We start from the raw sequence: 15597 nt of genomic DNA on the forward strand, positions 1-15597 counted from the left end.
AGTGGTTCAAACTTACCAGTCACTTTGTGGGAGAAAGATGAGACTATCTGCTCTTGTAAAGATTTCATCTTTGAAACTGTAAGGAGCGGTTCTACTTTGTCCTGTAGAGTCACTATGAGTAGGAATCAATTTGATGGAAGTGTGTGTGTGTAAATGACAGATAATGCTGAGCATCTCTTAATATGTTCCTTTGCCATCTGTGTATAGTCTTCAGTGAAATACATGTTCATATCTTTAATTTTCTAATTGAATTGTGTTTCTACTCCTGAGTTTTGGGAATTCTTTATGAATTCTAGATACAACTCTTTTCTTAGGTATATAATTTGTAAGTATTTTCTCCTAATATGTAGCATTTCTTTTCAATCTTTTAAAGGGAATATTCATAGAGCAAACATTTAAAATGTTGATGCAGTATAATATATTGATTTTTTTTAAAATGAACTTTGTTTTTGATGTCATGTCTAAGAACTCTTTGATTAACTTTGGTCCAGCAGATTTTCTTCCATGTTTTCTTGTAAATTTTTATAATTTTATACTTTATATTTAAATATACATGTTTATATTTACTCTTTATATTTAAATCTGCAAACTATTTATTTCAAGGTAATTTTTATATAAGGTACAAAGTTTAAAGTGTGGTTTATTGGTCTGTGGATGTGCAGTTGCTTCAGTAACATTATTGAAAAGACTGTTGCAAAAATAGCACGAAAGCCATGTCTGACCTATTTCAATTTCACGAGGGTTAAAGAGCATTAATCTGCACATCAGTCCAAGGCTGATTCCTATGAACAGAGAGCAGACATGCCTCTACCATTTAACCTTCTTTATCCTATCCTGACACCACCTATTTCTCTCATACCTCTCTCTACTTCTTTGCTGAGTTCAAGAATCCATTTCAATGGCCATATGGAATTCATAGACTAGTCAAGATTATGAGGTTTATTAGGGAAGTTAACTGGGTACAATCCAGCATTTCTCCAGTTAAGAAGACCTCTTCTCAGTCATACTACAGGCCTGCCTCTCTTTGGTCCTCAATTTATCAGTCATGTGGCCCCTTGTCCTCTGTCATACTCCAGCAAGTGTTAACAAGCACTTTTAGTTTTGTAAATGAATGCCCACAGGGCACTCAATTCTTCAAGCCAGTCTCCTGCCCAGGCCTGGGAGGCCCGTTCCCTCTCTCCACTCACTGCCTCTGCTGCTGCCACCTCTATCATCACTACTTCTCGGTGCAGGGATCTTGAGGTCCCAAGGATGGACTCCACTCATGGCTTTTCTCTTCTAATGGTTCTGGGATTGTCTGTTCCTGCTGCTGACATGGCTTCTGACATGGCTCCCACAAACTCTATTTGCATGGTTCCATACAATCATTTTTGGGAGTTACAAAGCCTGTAGATAGAAGAACCATATTAATTAACTACATTCATTTTACTACAGCTATCCATTTTGCCTTAACTTTGCTTTTGCATTTTTGTCAAAAGTCAGCTGAACATATTTGTGTAGGTCTGTTTTGGGGTGGGTTCTCTGTTCTGTTCCATTGATCTATATGCCCATGCCTCTACCAATATGTATAGTGGATATGGGAGTGAACATACTTGTTCTTAGATGATATATCTGAAATATTTAGGATCATGAAATCTGCAACCTGTTTTTAAGTGATTATGCTAAAAGGAAAAATACACACATATACACACAGAGAAGGCAAATGAAACAAAATGTTAACCATAGAAGTGACCACAGAAGAAGGGTTTATTGTAATTGTCTTGCAAATTATTTGTAAGGCTAATTTTTTTTTTTCAAAATAAATGTAAAAATGTGGATTATTTTATAAAAATTATTTTTATTAAAGAACTTTAAAGTTTGTCCTCTGCCTTTTGGAATTTAATGACATCTTCAGTTGACACTCTGTAGAACTCCAGCTGTTTCTGAGGAAGATTAAGCTGAGCAGAGATGTTGGTTTAGTAAACAGAAAATAGTGACTACACTGGTGGAGTAGAGCCTTGGAGCTTACTATGGTTCTCCAAAATTGGGCAGAGTAGGCAGAGGCTCTGAACAGACCCTCTGCAACAAGAACACAGGAGACCAAGTGAAACAGATACAGATGGTTCTGGAACCCTGTCCTTCAGAGGATCAGCTAGAGAGGTAGATGGAGTGCTGGTGAGAAGAGGAAACAGGGACAGAGGAGACAGACAGATGGGGTGTCAGGCAGCCTGGCATAGCACAGCCATCTTGTACTGTTGTGGTCACCTGTTGATGCAGCAGCCTGGAGGCACAGGATATTTGCTGGAGATTGATGATTCTCCTTTGTTCCCCATGTTTATCTTCTAGGGATGGGACTAAAGACTTTTAGCTGATTGCGTTTATTCATTTCATGAATGATTTAATATTTGATGAGTGATTAATGTGTATCAAGAACTGTACTAAGTCCTGGGGAGAAAATATTAAGCAGAAAGATGCAGTTTCTGCTCATATGTTGTTGTTGTTGTTGTTGTTAAGTGCCGTCGAGTCGGTTATGGACTGTCCTAATTATCTAGTGCTGTTATAACAAGTGATGGCTTTAACAAAATTCAAAATCATAACAAAAGACCAGGCTTCCTGGGCTGATGGAGACTGGGGAGCCCCTGAGATTATGGTCCCTAGTCACTGTTCAGATCTAGAAATGAACTCACCCCCATGGCTCAATTTTCAGCCAGACAACGTTGTTGTTAAGTGCCATCAAGTCAGTTCTGACTCTAGTGATCCTGTGTAGGGTTTCTGAAGAGCAGCTGGTGGGTTTGAACTGCCAACTTTGTGGTTTGCAGTTCAGTGCTGATCCTACAGCACCACACCAGGAGTCCAGCCAAACATAGACAAGACTGTAGGGGAACAATAACACTAGTGAGGAGCACACATCTTAGACCATTCAATCATTTGAGATCAAAAGGGCAGCATTTATCCAAGGATAAAGTTCAGAAGAGTTAGGAAAGGAGAAATGGAAAGAGGAAACAGAGGGAGAAAGTAATGCTGCAGTGTGGGGATTGCAATCAATGAGATGAAACAAATGTGTATGGATTGTTGAATGGGAAGCTGATCTGCGCTATAAAAAACCTTCACACAATTCACAATAAAAAGTAAAGATAGAAATCCCCTACGGCCCAGCACAATACTTTGTTTGACAAAAAGCTTCTCCTTCTAACAGTGTTCAAATGATGTCTGTTAAAAGGATCGTTCTGGACTGTTGCTGAGGCTGGCAGAACTCTGAGAAGTAACTTCTACGATGGTGTGTGGCATTCTTCCACCAACTACACTACTGCTTTTCCCTTACTTGAATAGCTAGCCCCTGTTCTCAACTGGGTTCCTTTACCTTCTAGCTTAGAGCTCAGCCTAGGTTCTTCTGGGAAAATATCACTGAGTCCTTCAGAGACACTCAGGTCCTTGTTTCTAGGCCCCTATTGTATAGAGTACCACTGGCATTATTAGTAGTTGTCATGCGGTTTCAGGTAAGGCTGTGAGCTCCTGAAGGCAGTGAGGTACTTAATAAATACAAGCTGAATGAATTTATTGCTTGTGGGGTACTGGGACTTTAAAGGTAATTTGGGAGAAAACTGTAATTATATCTAGACAGGTAGAGTACAACACTTCGAGTTTTAGCTCTTGGGAAATTTGTTATCATTAGGGATCTAAGTATTGTGATCCATTTTTATGATTCCATGGCTAGAAAACTAGCAGCTATGGGAAACAGAATTACTCTTCTTATCTGTCATATAAGTAACATTGGAGTCCTGGTGTGGTGCTGTGGGTTAGTGGGCTGGACTGAAAGGTCAGTTTGAACTGCAAGCTTGACGGTTCAAGCTCACCAGCTTCTCCTTGGAAACTATACGGGGAAGCTATGAGTCAGCACTGACTCAATGGCACTTAGCAATAACATACATAACATGTTCTTAAAGGATAATAAAAGAAAGTGGTAGTGATGATGTTATGGTTAAGATTATGTGTTAATTTGGCTCTATGTGTTAGCTTGGCTAAGGTGTGATTTCATTGGTTTGGCAGATATTGTGTAACCATCCTCCATTTTGTGATCTGATGTGAGCAGCCAATCAGTTGTAAGGGGAGTGTCCTTGGAGGTGTGGCCTGCATCCTGTATATATTGGATGTTCTAGCAAAGCTCACTTTCTCTATTCTGTAAGGAACTTACCATCCTTTGACCTTCAATACTTGAGAGTGAGCCAGCAGTCAGTTACTTGACCTCCAGATTTTGGGATTCTCCAGCTCATACAACCTGGTCAACCATCTACCTCTGATTTTGGGTTTGTCAGCCCCTGCAATCACTTGAGTCAGGAGAACCTGACCTATGAATTTGGAACTTGGCAGCTTCCACAGCCGTGTGAGCTATTTCCTTGAAATAAATCTTTCTCTCTCTATTGATATGTGCACACTTCCCTGGTTTTGCTTCTCTAGAGAACTCATCCTAAGATGATGAAAATGCAGATGGTATTAGGAATGCCATCAAATTACAAGAGGAGTTAAGAGAGTTTCACATTTAAAGGTGACAACATGGATGAATCTTGAGAAAATTATGTTACGTGAAATAAGGCAGACAAAAAAAGACAAATTTGGACGATCTCACTTATATGAAATACAAGAATACAGAACAGACAAATGCATAGAGACCAAAGTTTGGTGGTTACCATGGGCTGAGAAAAGGTGAGAAAATGGGAGTAAAGGGGAACTGAGTTCCTAATTAGAGGGATGAAAAGTTTGGAAAAAATTCAGTTACATGAACTGCACTCACCATGTTGTGCAAACGTTACCCTGTGTTCACGGTTTGTTTGTTTTAAAATTAATTAGTGGGCGTGCACAATGGGCAGAAGAAAAGCAGCGTAGTGGTGATTTTGGACAACACTGTGAACATAATTCATGCCGTTGAATTGAGAACATAAAAAAATTGAAATGCCAAATATTTTGTTATATATATTTTGTTGTTTTTAAATGCTGCTGAGGCAATTCTGACTCAGAATAACTTAATATAGCGTTTCAAGGAGAGACAGGTGAGTTTGAACTGCAGACCTTGAGGTTCAAACTGACCTTGTGGTTCAGTGCTTATCCTATAGTGCCACACCAGGAGTCCTTGTTATAGATATTGTTGTTATTGTTAAATGCACTCGAGTCAATTCTGACTCAGCAACCCTGTATAGGGTTTCTGAGGAGCAGCTGGTGGATTTGAACTACAGACCTCGTGGCAAATACCTTGTGGTTCGAACTTCAGTGCTTATCCTCAGCACCACATATGTTGTTGTTGTTGTTAAGTGCCTTCGAGTCGTTTCCGTCCCATAGCGGCCCTGTACAGGGTTTCCGAGGCTGTAAATCTTTACAGGAGCAGAATGCCTCATCTTTCTCCCGCGGAACAGCTGGTAGTTTCCAACTGCTGGCCTTAAGGTTCGCAGCCCGATTCGTAACCACTACGCTACCAGAGCTCCTTAGCACCACATATATACATATTTACCATTAAAAAAAAATACACACACACACAAAAAAACCCTGATTGAGGCACATACCTTGAATAGCCACAAGGTGGCAGCTTAGCACTGTGACATTACTGATAGACCGGTCAAAGATCAAAGACCAAACGTTGTTCAAACAATGACCAGTGTGAAGAGTGGAAAGCGTGTATAAAGTATATTGGGGCAATTAAGAAAAGGAAAGGAGCCATGGTGTGTAATGCTAAATTGCTAACTGAAACGTTCAATCCCAAGCAGCTACCTGGGACAAACACCTAGCTATCTGCTCCATAAAGATTGTTATTGTTGTTGTTACATGCCTTCAAGTTGGTACTGACTCATAGTGACCCTGTATAGGGTTTCCAAGAAGCAGCTGGTGGGTTTGAACTACTAGTCTTGCAGTTCAAACTGACTGGTCCAATGCTTATCCTACAGCAGCCACATCAGGAATATAGATATTCAACAATAAAGAGAAATGAAGTTCTGATGCATACCATAACATGGATGAACCTAGAAAACATTGTGCTGATGCAACTAAAGTCGTTATAAAAGTACAAATATATATGATTTTACTTATTATGAAATAAGCAAATATATAAAAACCAAAGATTATTATTGCTTGTTGTTGTTAGGTGCCAACAAGTTGATTCTGACTCATAGCAACCCTGTAGAGGGCTTCAAAGGAGCGTCTGGTAAGCTTGAAACACCGATCTTGTGGTTCAAACTGACCTTGCAGTTCAAACTGACCTTGCAGTCCAGTGCATTAACCTGTAGTAACTACCAGCCGCTCCACGGGAGAAAGATGAGGCATTCTGCTCCCGTAAAGATTTACAGCCTTGGAAACTCTGTACAGGGTCGCTATGGGTCGGAACCGATTCAACGGCACATAACAACAACAACAACAACTACAGTAGAAGTTGTATTGGTGCCTAATAACCTTTATAGGGAAGTCCTGGCATGATACTGTAGGATAAGCACTGGACTGCAAAGTCAGTTTGAACCTAATGGTTGGTTGTTCAAACTCACCAACTACTTCTCAGAAACCCTATACAGGATTGCTATTAAGTCAGAAGGACTCAAAGGCACTTAACAACAACAAAAAGTGGGAAGGAGTGGGGAAGAAGGAGTTTTTGCTTAGACACCATTGAGTTTATGTCAATCGTGGTGAAATAATTTGGAAAAAAAAAATAACAAAGGTGACAAAGCAGGAAATATGTAATCAATGTTATTGATTATGTATGGAAATTATTGTTTGGTAAAGGTTTTGTTGTATATATATTTATTTAACTGTTTTATTGTGAATTATGTGATAGTTTACATGGGAGAACAGTAGATTTACATTCATCCTATTTATATGGTTTAATTGCCATGGTTGCAATCCCCTCCATGCATCATCAACCACCCAAAGGGTATACCCTGCAAGTGTGCCCCCCCCCCCCCCCCCCCCCCCCCCCAGTCCTTAGCTTCCTCAGCACACAGCCTCTCTCCCTCTCTGGGTCTAGAGTGTCCAGCCACTCCATCTCTCCACATCATTGTCTCTGCCTCCATCTCTGGCTTCACTGTTTCTCTGGGTAGGGTTCCCCTCTCTGCTCTTCTCCCTTGATGGTCCCATGGACCTCCGCTCCTAGACTTAATAGTTAATCACTTCCCCCCTTTTGCTACAAAACATCTACCTTTACATTTCCAACCGTCACAATCAGTCCTGATAGTAATTATTCACTATTGTACCACATGAGTACTATCTCCATCTCCTTTCATCAGCCCTGCCCAGACAGATTGGATACTACTCAGTGGAGATTCTACCTTTCTCTGTGCTCTCTGGATCTAGCCTCCCTTTTGAAAGCTTGTAAGCCAGTCACTTCTTGCCTTTGTAGCTCCCCCATTTTGGGCAGCTAATGTCCAAGTTGCTCATCCCTGTGTACCTTGTGTATTGACAGGGTGGGAATGATCCTCGCTGTAAAGATTTATTCCCTCTTTTCAGCTACTGCATCCATAGATGTAGGTCAAGTTCATCAAATTGTATCAGATTACTTGTTTTCCTCTTCTTTCTTCTTCTAGTTGAGCTCTGATCATCCAGTCATTGAAACCAGATCAAGTGGGTATTATCTGCAAGTGTGGGTGTTCTTGTGCATATGCCCTCTCTTCTTATCAGCTGGACACTTCACTCTACACTCTAGTCCTCTGTGGCTATGTCACTGACTCTGGGCCCAGAAGTCCCCAGGTCTTGCCAAACTGCTGGCTAACCAGGTCTTGTTGTGTATATTTTTACATTTTAAAAAAAGCAAGAAAAAATTTCAAAGAAAATGTTATTTATAGTAGACCATCCTGGTGTGGCACATTAGGATAAGTGCTAGATGAATAACCTCAGGATCAGCAGTTCTAACTCACCAAGTGCTTCTTGGAAATCCTATACAGGGTCGCTATGAGTCGGAACCAACTTGAGAGTACTTAACAACAACAATATATATATGAACTAAAGTTTGGCTTTTGCTAAATAACAATCAAAATTATATTTTAACAATATTGGATTTCCTCAGTCTAGCACTAGGTTAAAAATTATGGATATAGGTCAAAAGAAATTATACCATCCCTTCCTTTAAGGAACTTATGGATTTCTTTGGAAAAGATGGCATAAAAAGCATATTCAACAATGTATAACAAAAATAAATGCTTTGACATCCTTAGGAGGAGGAGATTATTTAGTTGACATTAAAGAGCCCTTTCCTAGAGGATTCAAACACTGCCTTGGACTTTGTAAGGTAAATCTTGCCTAGATAATTACAGAAGGGAAAGCATTCTCAGTGCAAAGGACCAATAAATAATCAGGAAGGTGTGTCCAGGAAAGGGCAGAGTGGAGAGGCCAGAGCAGAAGTTCATGGAGGGGTGTGGTAGGAGATAAGATTGTGAAGCAGATGCAGGCGGATGGTGAGGACTCTTGAGATTCAAATGTTCTTTACCCCAGTGGCACAATAGGTCTTTGAACAGGGTAATGTCCTGGCTGAGGCTGCACACTATGCAGATTAGATTGATCTGGAATGTGATTAGACACTTTTCATGGTGCTTTATTTGACTTTTCAAAAACTATCCAAAGATCATCAAATACAACTTGTAGCTACCACATACGCAGGTTCCTGGGTGGCACAGTTTGTGTTCAGAAATTGGAATCCATTCAGTGACACTGTGGAACTAAGACCTGGATATATGGTGATATGTAAAGATTCTGTAAAGATCACAGCCAAGAAAAGGCTAAGCAGGACAGATCTCCTCGGTAACACATGCGTCACCAGGAGTCAGATCCACGGGACAGGAATGGTGGGGCTTTTTCTTGAAAACTGCCATGCATGTATAAATGTTCAAACATACCATTATATATGTATGTTAAATGCCATCGAGTTGGTTCTGACCCATAGCAACCCTTTATAGGATTTCCAAGGAGCAGCTGGTGAGCTTGAACTGCCTACCTTGCAGTTCAAATGGCTTTGCAGTCTGACGCATTAACCCACAGCACCACACCAGGACTCCATTATATATGTGTGTGTGTATGTATATATATATATATGTTGTTAAGTGCTGTTGAGTCAGTTCCGACCCATAACTCCATAGGAGCTCTGGTAGCGTAGTGGTTACGAATCGGGCTGCAAACCGCAAGGTCAGCAGTTCAAAACTACCAGCCGCTCCGCGGGAGAAAGATGAGGCTTTCTGCTCCCATAAAGATTTACACCCTCGGAAACCCTGTACAGGGTCGCTATGGGTCAGAACAAACTCGATGTCACTTGACAACAAAAACAACATATATATATATAAAACATATATGTAAAACAGGTTAAAAAATTTATAGATTCATGACACATTTATAATTGATAACAAAATAAACTTGACAATCATGTGCTATTTCATGGTAATTCAATGTTTAACTTTTTGAGGAACCACAAAACTCTTCCATAGCATCTGTACCATTTTACAATCTTGTCAGCAATGAATTAAGGTTCCAATTTTTTCCATGCTTGCCCTCACCTGTTGTCCCATTTTTAATGAGAACCATTTTAGTGAGTGTAAAGTAATATCATTGTGGTTTTGACTTTAATTTTCCTAATAACTAATGTTGGTGTCCTGATGTGGCGCTGGCTGTGGGATAAAGCACTGGACCGCAAGGTCAGATTGAACCACAATGTCAGTGATTCAAATTCACCAGCCACTCCTTGGAAACACTATGCAGTGTAGCTATAAGTCAGAACCGACTCAATGGCGCTTAGTTAACAATGACAACAATGACAAATGAGGAGTCCTGTGGTGGTGTAAACAATTAAGAAACTTAACTAGTGTTGAAAGGTTGATGATTTGCGCCTACGCAGAGAACTTCTGGTGTGATGCTGTAGGATCAATCCTGGACTTTGGACCACAAGTTCAGAAGTTCAAACCCACCAGATGCTCCTTGGAAACCCTATACAGGTTTGCTATGAGCTCAAATTGACTGAGGGCACTTAACAGCAACAGAGGTCCCTGGGAAGAAAGACCTAACAATCTATTTCTGAAAAATCAGCCGCTGAAAACCCTGCAGGTTGGGATTGGCTGGACAGCAACAGATTTGTAATGACTGATGACATTGATCATCCTTTTATGTGCTTTTGGCCATTTGCATTTTTTTTTTGGGTGAATTTTCTATCGGTCATCTTTTGATTTGGGTTGTTTGTCTTTTTGTTATTAACTTGTGGTGGTTGTGGTAGTTATGTTTGGGGGAGTCGGTTCTGACTCATAGCAACCATCTATAGGGATTCTGAGAGGAAAAATTCTTTGTTGTTGTCAGTGCTGAATCGTAGTGACCCTGTATAAGGTTTCTGAGGAGCGGCTGGTGAGGTTGAGCCACTGACTTTGCAGTTCAAACCAACCTTGCAGTCCAGCACATCAACCCGCAGAAGGAAGCTTCCTCTTTCTTCCGAGGAGTGACTGGTAGATTCGAACTGCTGACCTTGCAATTAGCATCCCAACTTGTAACCCACTATGCTACCAGAGCTCCTTTGTTAACTTGTAGGGGTTCTTTATATATTCTGGATATGAAATCCTTTTCTTTGTTGGTAAAGTTCTTTGAAGAATAAACATTTAAAATCTTTGTGCGGTCCTGTTCATCGATTTTGCTTTTTGCAGATGGTGCTTTCTGGGGTCATAGCATATGCTATTTTAAGTACACGGTTTTAAAATGAAGTCCTGATGTGGCATTATAGGATAAGCACTTGACCATAAGGTTGGTTTGAACACAAAGTCGGTGGTCCAAACTCACCAGCTGCTTCTCGAAAACCCTATAAAGGGTCGCTGTGAGTCGGAACCGACTCAATGCACTTAACAATAGCAACAATTTAAAAATTGAAATATCTTTGGGGAGACGGTGATGAGAGATAAAAAAACATACTGATGACTTTATTGAAGAGTCCCATTCCAAATCCCACTGAAGTGCACGGGGAGTCTTGGTTTTGAAAGGGACTCTGTGGCCAGTAGGATTGTGGTTTGCTATGCACAGTGGCCCTTCAAAGGGTTAGTTAATCTGAATCCCAAGTTGTCTCATTCAGGATCACCAGTCAACAGCAGCATAAATGTCTATAAAGACAAATAGTATTTCATCTTGTCTAGAGGGGTCTGGTGAAAAGAGATGGGGATAAGACTCATGATTCAATAGTGAGTAATTGTTATCATGACTAATCGCAACTGTCACAACTGTAATGGTAGAAGTTTTGTAACAAAAATGGGGGAGTAGTTAATCTTACAGTCCAGAAACAGAGGACCCAAGGTCCATCAAGGGAGAAGAGCACAAGCAGAATGCGAGACCTTATCCAGAGAAGCAGCAATACCAGAGATGGAGGCAGAGATGGGGACATGGAGAGAGGGAGCAGCTAAGGACTCTAGACTCATGGGGAGAGAGGGACTGAGAGCTGGTAGCCAGTAGAATGTACCCTTTGGTGGTGTAAATTATTATATATGCCTGAGTGTTTAAAAAAAACCAAAACTAAAATGAATAGAAATGCGGTTAACTCTGATGGTATATGGAGGGGATTATAATCATTGTAATGAAACAAAGTATATGATTTGTTGAATGTAAAACTGATGATCTGCCCTCTAAACTTTCACTCAATTCACAATAAAAACTTAAAAAAAAAAAAAAAGACAAATAGTATCCATAAATTTTATTTATGTAATTATGTAAAAAGAAACCTGGAGGTGGTAAAAGGTTAAACTCAGAGCAACCACGTGAACCAACAACTGTACTCTTTGGTTTGAGGAGGATTCAAAAAGTCTGTGGAAAAATGGAATTAAATGATAATGGAAGTTTTTCATGAACTTTTTAAAGTCATCTAATATATACCCAGGGAGTACAGTGACTCCATACGATAAGCACTGGACTGCAAAACACAACGTTTGAGGTTCAAACTTGCCACCTGCTCTGCGGAAGAAAGATGAGGCTTTCTATTCCCGAGAAGATGTAAAACCTCAGAAATCCCATACAGGGTCACCGTTCGATGGTATTTAGCCCCAACAACAAAGTATATATCCAAGAGAAACAAAAGCCTATGTTACACAAAAACTTGTACATGAATGTTCATAGCAGCATTATTCTCAGTAATCAAAGGTAGAAACAAACAAATATCCGTCAGCTGATGAATAATATGATCAATAAAATGTAACATTCATATAATGGAATATTATTTGGCAGTGAAAAGGAGTGCAATACTGAACTACTATATGGCCAGACCTTGGAAACTTTATGTAAAGTGAAAGAAAACACGCACAAAAATCCACATATTGTATGATTCTGTTTATGTGAAATGTCCAGAATAGGCAAATCCATAAAGACAGAGAACATATTCGAGGTTTCTTATGGCTGGGGAGGTTGTGAGGAAATGGGTAGTGATTGCCAAAACATGATGAAAATGTTCTAAAGCTGACTGTGATGGTGTTTATACAACTCTGTGAATATACTGTTGTTGTTGTTAAATGCCATTAAATCGGCTCCAATTCACAGCAACCCTAAAGTGGCTGATGGGTTTGAACTGCCAACTTTGTGGTTAGCAGTTGAGTGCTTGTCTAACAGCACCACACCCGTACCCTGTGGATGTATTAGCAATCACTGAATCGTACACTAGACATGAGTGAATGCTATGGAATATGAATTGTAGCTCATCAAAGTTGTTACCAGGGTACATGGTGACTACATACAATAAGCACTGGACTGTGAACCACAAGGTGCACAGTTAGAGTCTACCAGCCACAACTCGGAGAAAGATGAGGCTTTCGGCGTCTGTGAAGATTTAAAGCCTCAGAAACCCTATACAGGGTTGCTATGAGTTCAAACTGACTTGATGACACTTAACAAAAGCAACAACAAAGTTGTTACCCAAAACCAAACCAAACAAAAAAAACCCTACTGTAATATCATAGCACTAAAAAGAACTTCAAGATATCCTCTAATGTGTTTTATTCAGTTAGATGCAGTCCATCTAGGTAACGTCACCTAATTTCATGAGCGTGTGTCATATGCTAGGTTTTAGATGTGATCTGACTTGTGAGAGCCCTGAAAGCCAGGGAGATGTCCCTAGAGGAGCTGTGCCTAAGCCCTGAGTTGGAAAGGTGAGTACGCATTAGTGTAGAGGCATTAAAGTGGGGGGAGCATGTGGTGTGGGGGAGGTTGTGATGGAAGTTGTAATTGCTTCATATTATAAGCATATAGGAGTCCTGATATGGCACTGTGCGTTAATGAGCTCGACTGCAAGGTCGGTTTGAACTGCAAGATTGGCAGTTCAAGCTCAGCAGCCGCTCCTTGGAAAGCCTATACAGAGTCACTATGGGTTGGAACAGACTCGACAGCACTTAACAACAACAATACGCATTATAATTGGCAAGATTGGGAGGGGTAGGAGATCTAGCTAAATATGTAACTACAAATAGCATAGGAAGTCTCAAGTGTCAGTCTGAATAGATTGGGCTTTATCCTATAGCTCATGGCATGCTACTTAGGGTTTAACCCAGAAAGTGCCAGGTTTTGGGGGGTTGTTTTGTTTTATTTTTTTGCATTTTGGATTACTTTGTGTATTAGAAGAGGGTGCCAATTAGGAGTCCAGAGTTTAGGAGAGAGATGCTGCGAGTATTAGAAAGTGTAAAGTGGTGGGGATGATGGGTATTAAGGAAAAAAGGAGATTCCACAATGTTGAGGAGAAAAAGTGAGAATATGAGGTGTGACTATGAAGTGTGACTATGAGGGAGAAGAGGAGATCTAGAAAATCAAAGTGTCTGGTTAAGGTCCCCGGGTAGAAAGAGAAGTCATTAGCTGAGGAAATAGAGTTGACATAGGGGGAGCAAAGTGAGTTGAGTTCTAGACTTGTAGATTTTAAGAGATGTCCAGCAGGAATTGAATTTGAATCTGAAGGTTAAGGACGAGAGGTCATTAAAACCATGAGAACAAATGAGATCACCCAGAAAAACCTATAATAATATCTAATTGCTGTTGGCATTACATACCTCTTATGTATTTATAGGGGAGTGAGGTAGCTCCTCACGATAAGCACTGGACTGTAAACCACAAGGTCCGCAGTTCAAACCTACTAGCCGCATAGATAAGGCTTTCTGCTCCCACGATGATTTAAAAGTCTCAGAAACCCTATACAGGGTTACTGTGAGTAGGAATTAACACGAAGGCACTTAACAACAACAACAGCAACAATGTATTTATATGAATTAATTCTGTCAACAAATCTAGTCAGTTGATATTTTTACTGCATTTGTGTATAAATGAGAAACTAGGAATAATAAGAGAATATCCACAACCCTTATTCCCTGTCTGCCTACCTGCTGACCTCGCGTATTTAGACTATTGATCTCAAGTACTTGGTCTATGATGGATGAAGTTACTTTTCTCAGAGTCCAATTCCTCTACTTACATGCTAGAATCATCCTCTCTCATCTACTAAAGGACATTGCTTCCACAATTGCCTCCTCTTTATGCCTATAATAACTTTTTTCCTCTGACTACATCAAAGCATACAAACATACTATTATTTCTTTCAGTTCAAACAAAAACAAAATATCTCTCTTTTTTGAGCCTTCTAGTTTTTCCTTTTACTCCAAAACACTTCAAAAAAGCTGTCTACACTCAGTGTTGCTTACTCTTCATTTCATTTCATTCTCATTTGAATGAATCTGATAAAGCTCTTACTGCTTCTTTTTGCCAGATGTTGTGTTTGGTTTAGTAGGGAGTCCAGGACATGGAAGTACATTGACAGCAATGGCATGACACTGGACTCAAGCCTGCCAATGACTGTGAAGATGGTGCAGTTTGGGGTGACATTAAATTCTGCTGTACATGATGCCACCATGTGTCAGAGCCAACTTGAGGACTACGACAATAGCAACAACCATCTGCCCAAATGATCTTGACAAGATGGTCAAAGACCTCCATTTTGCTAAACCTAATAATTTTCATCTTATTTGATATCTCTGCAGCATTTGACTTAGTTGATCACCCCATCCCTCTTTCTTGACTTGCTTTGGACGCTCCCATGCTCTATAGGTATCCTATAGGGACAGCCTCTCTTACCTCTCTCCGGACTCCTTAGTTTCCATTCTTTATTCCTCTGAACCTCTGACCTTTTAGGAGGAAAGGCCCTGGGGCTTGGTCTTTGCACCTCTTCTCTGTTTACACTTAGTCCCTGGGTGATGTCACCCAGCATCATGGTTTAAAATATTTTCTGCATGCTGTTTCTCCCTAATGTATAATTTTAGTCCACACTATCCCCTAAACTTCATCTTCATAGATCCAACCATCAACTCTGACTTCATGTCTAAAAGAAAGTTCAAATGCAATTTGTCCAAAATGAGCTCCTGATTTCTCCCCTTCCCATCCAAAACTAGTGGCAGAGACCCAACACCTGGATTTACCCTTGACTTCTCTTTTATTTCTACTCTCCACATCCAGTCCCCTTTTTTCTGACTCTAGTTTCAAAAGAGATGTCCAGGATCCAGCATCTTCGCACCATCTGCACTGTTACTATCCTGGTCTAAACCACCATCTCCCCCGTGAATATTTTTGAGATAACCTCCTAATCTGCATTTGCTGACCTTTAAATCTATTCCCAGTATAACA

General features: G+C 40.2%; 1 protein-coding gene across 1 annotated transcript in view; it reads left to right on the top strand.

The window, feature by feature from the left end:
* Positions 1-3464: 3464 nt before the first annotated feature.
* Positions 3465-15597, top strand: part of MEP1B (meprin A, beta) — a 62079-nt gene continuing 49946 nt past the window's right edge. Inside the window, exon 1 of the mRNA XM_006835131.1 lies at positions 3465-3476. Coding sequence (XP_006835194.1) covers positions 3465-3476 — 12 coding nt within the window. The remainder of the gene's footprint in view (positions 3477-15597) is intronic.

This window comes from Chrysochloris asiatica, unplaced genomic scaffold (assembly GCF_000296735.1).
Source record: "Chrysochloris asiatica unplaced genomic scaffold, ChrAsi1.0 scaffold00015, whole genome shotgun sequence".
Classification (NCBI taxonomy): domain Eukaryota; kingdom Metazoa; phylum Chordata; class Mammalia; order Afrosoricida; family Chrysochloridae; genus Chrysochloris; species Chrysochloris asiatica.